Source organism: Pangasianodon hypophthalmus, chromosome 9 (assembly GCF_027358585.1).
Source record: "Pangasianodon hypophthalmus isolate fPanHyp1 chromosome 9, fPanHyp1.pri, whole genome shotgun sequence".
NCBI classification, from domain to species: Eukaryota; Metazoa; Chordata; class Actinopteri; order Siluriformes; family Pangasiidae; genus Pangasianodon; species Pangasianodon hypophthalmus.
Genome location: NC_069718.1, coordinates 27,634,346 through 27,638,099, shown reverse-complemented (window position 1 = coordinate 27,638,099; position 3,754 = coordinate 27,634,346). Strand labels below are relative to the sequence as shown.

General features: G+C 39.7%; 1 protein-coding gene across 1 annotated transcript; it reads right to left on the bottom strand.

The window, feature by feature from the left end:
- Positions 1 to 251: 251 nt before the first annotated feature.
- Positions 252 to 2,636, bottom strand: LOC128318747 (NLR family CARD domain-containing protein 3-like). Its single transcript, XM_053236578.1, has 2 exons — positions 2,633 to 2,636; positions 252 to 2,041 (listed from the first exon to the last, which is right to left on the bottom strand). The coding sequence occupies exons 1-2, from the start codon at positions 2,634 to 2,636 to the stop codon at positions 267 to 269; spliced, it is 1,779 nt and encodes a 592-aa protein (XP_053092553.1). The 3' UTR covers positions 252 to 266.
- Positions 2,637 to 3,754: the final 1,118 nt, after the last annotated feature.

Below are 3,754 nucleotides of genomic sequence, written 5' to 3'. Positions count from 1 at the left end.
TTGTTCCCATTTTGACAGTGTTATATTTTTCTTGTTTTCATTTATGATATTTCTGTGCAATGTAGCTTCCAAATAAAAGGCGAAAAGAAAATGTGCCAATCACTGGTGTTTAGTTCAAAAATGATCAAAAAGCAGTCATGAATACATGCAGTAATTTTTTGTACATATTTTTAAATCAATTTTAGAGAAAACAAATTGTGATACAAGATGTTGTCCATATCACATATGTACAAACCATGCAGTAATACATTTACAAATAAAAATACTCACTCAGCTTTTCTGGAGGCTTTGACCACTGGCAGCAGCCTCAGAAGACATTCATCAGATGGGTCATATTTACTCAAATTAAACTCATCCAGCTCCTGTTCTGAGTTCAGTAACACAAACACCAGAGCTGACCACTGAGCAGGAGAGAGTCTGCTTCCACTGAGACACCTGTAATCTCCTCTGTTTAAGTAAGTTTGTACTTCCTGCACTAGAGAATGATCATTCAGTTCATTCAGACAATGGAGCAGACTGATGGATTTCTCTGGAGATGGATTCTCCCTGATCTTCTCCTTGATGTACTCAACTGTTTCCTGTTTGCTGTGAGAGCTGCTTCCTGTCTGTGGCATTAAGCCTCGTAAGAGAGTCTCATTGGACTTCAGTGAGAGACCCAGAAGAAAGCGGAGGAACAGGTCCAGGTGTCCATTCTCACTCTGTAAGGCCTTGTCCACTGCACTCCTGAGGAAATCAGACATGTTTGGATTTCTGAAGTAACTGAAAATGCTAGTGCTTTGCTCTAACACATTTGTCTTCTGAAAGATGAACCAGAGAAATGCATATAAAGCAGCCAGAAACTCCTGAACACTCAGATGTACAAAGCTGAACACCTTCCCCAGGTGAAGCCCAAACTCCTCTCTGAAGATTTGGGTACACACTCCTGAGTACACTGACACTTCTCTGACATCAATGCCACACTCTCTCAGGTCTTCCTCATAGAAGATCAGGTTTCCTTTCTCCAGCTGTTGGAAAGCCAATTTTCCCAGTGCCAGGATATTCTCTCTGATCTGCTGAGGATCAGGGTCACATTTCTGATGGTACTTTTGGTCCTTGTGTTTGATCTGAAATATCAGGAAGTGTGTGAACATTTGAGTCAGAGTCTTGGGGATCTCTCCACTCTCTGCTTCACCCAACATTCTCTCTAAAACAGTGGCTGAAATCCAGGAGAAGACTGGGATGTGGCACATGATGTGGAGGCTTCTTGAAGACTTCATGTGTGTGATGATTTTTTTGGCCAGGCTCTGATCACTGATCCTCTTCTTGAAGTACTCCTCTTTCTGAGGATCACTGAAGCCTCGTACCTCTGTTACCTGGTCTACACACTCAGGAGGGATCTGATTGGCTGCTCCTGGTCGAGAGGTTATCCAGAGGAGAGCAGAGGGAAGCAGATTCCCCTTGATGAGGTTTGTCAGCAGCACATCCACTGAGGCTGACTCTGTAACATCACACAATCTCTCATTGTTCTGGAAATTTAGAGGAAGTCGACACTCATCCAGACCATCAAAGATCAACACCACTTTGTAGGAGTCTATTAATTGTAGTTTTCTCATATCTGGGAAAAAGTGATGAAGAAGATTCATCAGACTGAGATTTTGCTGCTTCATCAAATTCAGCTCTCTAAAGGGAAGTGGAAACATGAAGAAGACGTCCTGATTTGCTTTTCCTTCAGCCCAGTCCAGAATGAACTTCTGCACAGAGACTGTTTTTCCAATTCCAGCAACTCCTTTAGTCAGCACAGTTCTGATGGACTTGTCTTTAAAGAGGTCATTACATTTGATGGGTGTCTCCTGTGTTTCTGGTCTCCTGGACGCTGTCTCAATCTGTCTCACCTCATGTTCATTATTGACGTCTCCACTCCAACCCTCTGTGATGTAGAGCTCTGTGTAGATCTCATTCAGAAGTGCTGAGCTTCCATGCCGTGAGATTCCTTCATTAATTCTTTTAAACTTCTCTCTCAGGTTGGATTTCAACTTTGGCTTATTTACAGAAACCACAGACTCTAATAAACAAAGTAATAATATGTTTTAATGCAAAATCACTAAGCACAAAATAAAATGTAAAATTCTTTCAAATGCTCCTGTTCATTCCTGATTCATGTACTAAATATTACTGAAGGAACAGGACCATTGTACATAGTAACCACAAGCTGGACGAACAGAACAGAAAAGCACCAGATGTACATGATACTAAAATCAAACTTAAAACTAAAAGTGTTAATATCTAAAACAATTTCCTCTCTCTAAAGTGAACCTGATGGAATAAAGCCATGACTCAGAGCTCTTACTGTTGTGCAGTGTGTTAGCGAGATCTGTGTGGTTCATGTTCTTCAGGAAGTGCAGTGTGATCTTCAGCGCTCCCTCTCTGACACTGTGCAGATCCTCCTCATCCTCCACCTCCCTCTCAGTGCATGCTGGGTAATCTGGACTCAGGCGCATCCTAAACCTCTTCAGCTCATTCTTTATCAGAGTGATGACTTTGTGTTCCAGCTCCTGGTTAGAAACACACAGTAGCAGATCTAAATATTATAATGTTACACAGTGAGAGATGCTTTTATTTTATGAAAAAAAGAAAAAAACTCTTGTCTGATTACCCATAATTCTGATGCACATTGATAAAACAACACAAGTCACACACCTTGAATATGGACTCCAACTGATTTGTGCTGATGTTTGATTTCCTCTTTTGTGTTCTGTGAACAAAGAAAACACATCATGTAATATGGACTATATGTATTAATAGCTGCACAACCCACACTAATAACTACAAAGATAAAGATATTTAAAGGTGCATGAGATAAGATTTGTAAATATTTTTAAAGTTCAGGTCTCTAACAGTTAAGTACGTGGTTCCACATTTAGGATTTTTACTCCTTAATCCCGCCACCAGTTCCTGCCCATGTCCACAAAGTCCCACCCCCAGGATCTATGGTGGCTTTTAGAGTAAAGTTCAGCTAGAGTACCAACTATCAAATAAATTTCATCTACCATTAGCAAGGATTAGCTTTAGCATGACATCACTTTCAAATAATGAAGGAGGCAGTTTATTTATTAAGGGCATTTCTTTACTTCCTTATTTAAATCTAGGTGACAAAAATCCCTAACCACAGAATAATGATGATAGAATAACAGAATAGTGGGGAAATTTATAATAATGAACAGTGGAGTAGTAAGAATAATAATACACAACATAAATGTAAGAAACTGCAGAATAATAACTGACTTTAATTAATTATGCTTTATAATTTACCCAGCACACAGCTCTTATACAGAAGTAGGTGATAAAGTGAAAAGCTTCCTCTGACTAGCTCGATTTTCATTTTTCTTTTTTGATTTTGTTCCACTCGACGCCTCAATGCTGGACAACACTGGAGCACATCTGTGGTTGTCTTTCATAGCAAAAACACTTTCACTAGCTGTTAATAACAGTAACTAGCATGGCTATTGGCTAGTTTATATACAGGATGGCTGAGTGAATTATTGTCTAATCATGTTACACAGGTACTCTGCTTGTTACATCAATGAGCTTCAGAGCTTCGTGCCTCCAGTGTGCCAGGGGACTGATATTAGTATTTTAGCAGTAGCTTTTCCTCATATAGCCAAAAGTAGCATGACAGCCAAGTAACAGCACTAGAAATACACTTGTGCTGAGTCCATCACCTTTTTCATGTTCTGCAAATTTCTAGGTGATGTGTACATGTAAAAATCAATTATTG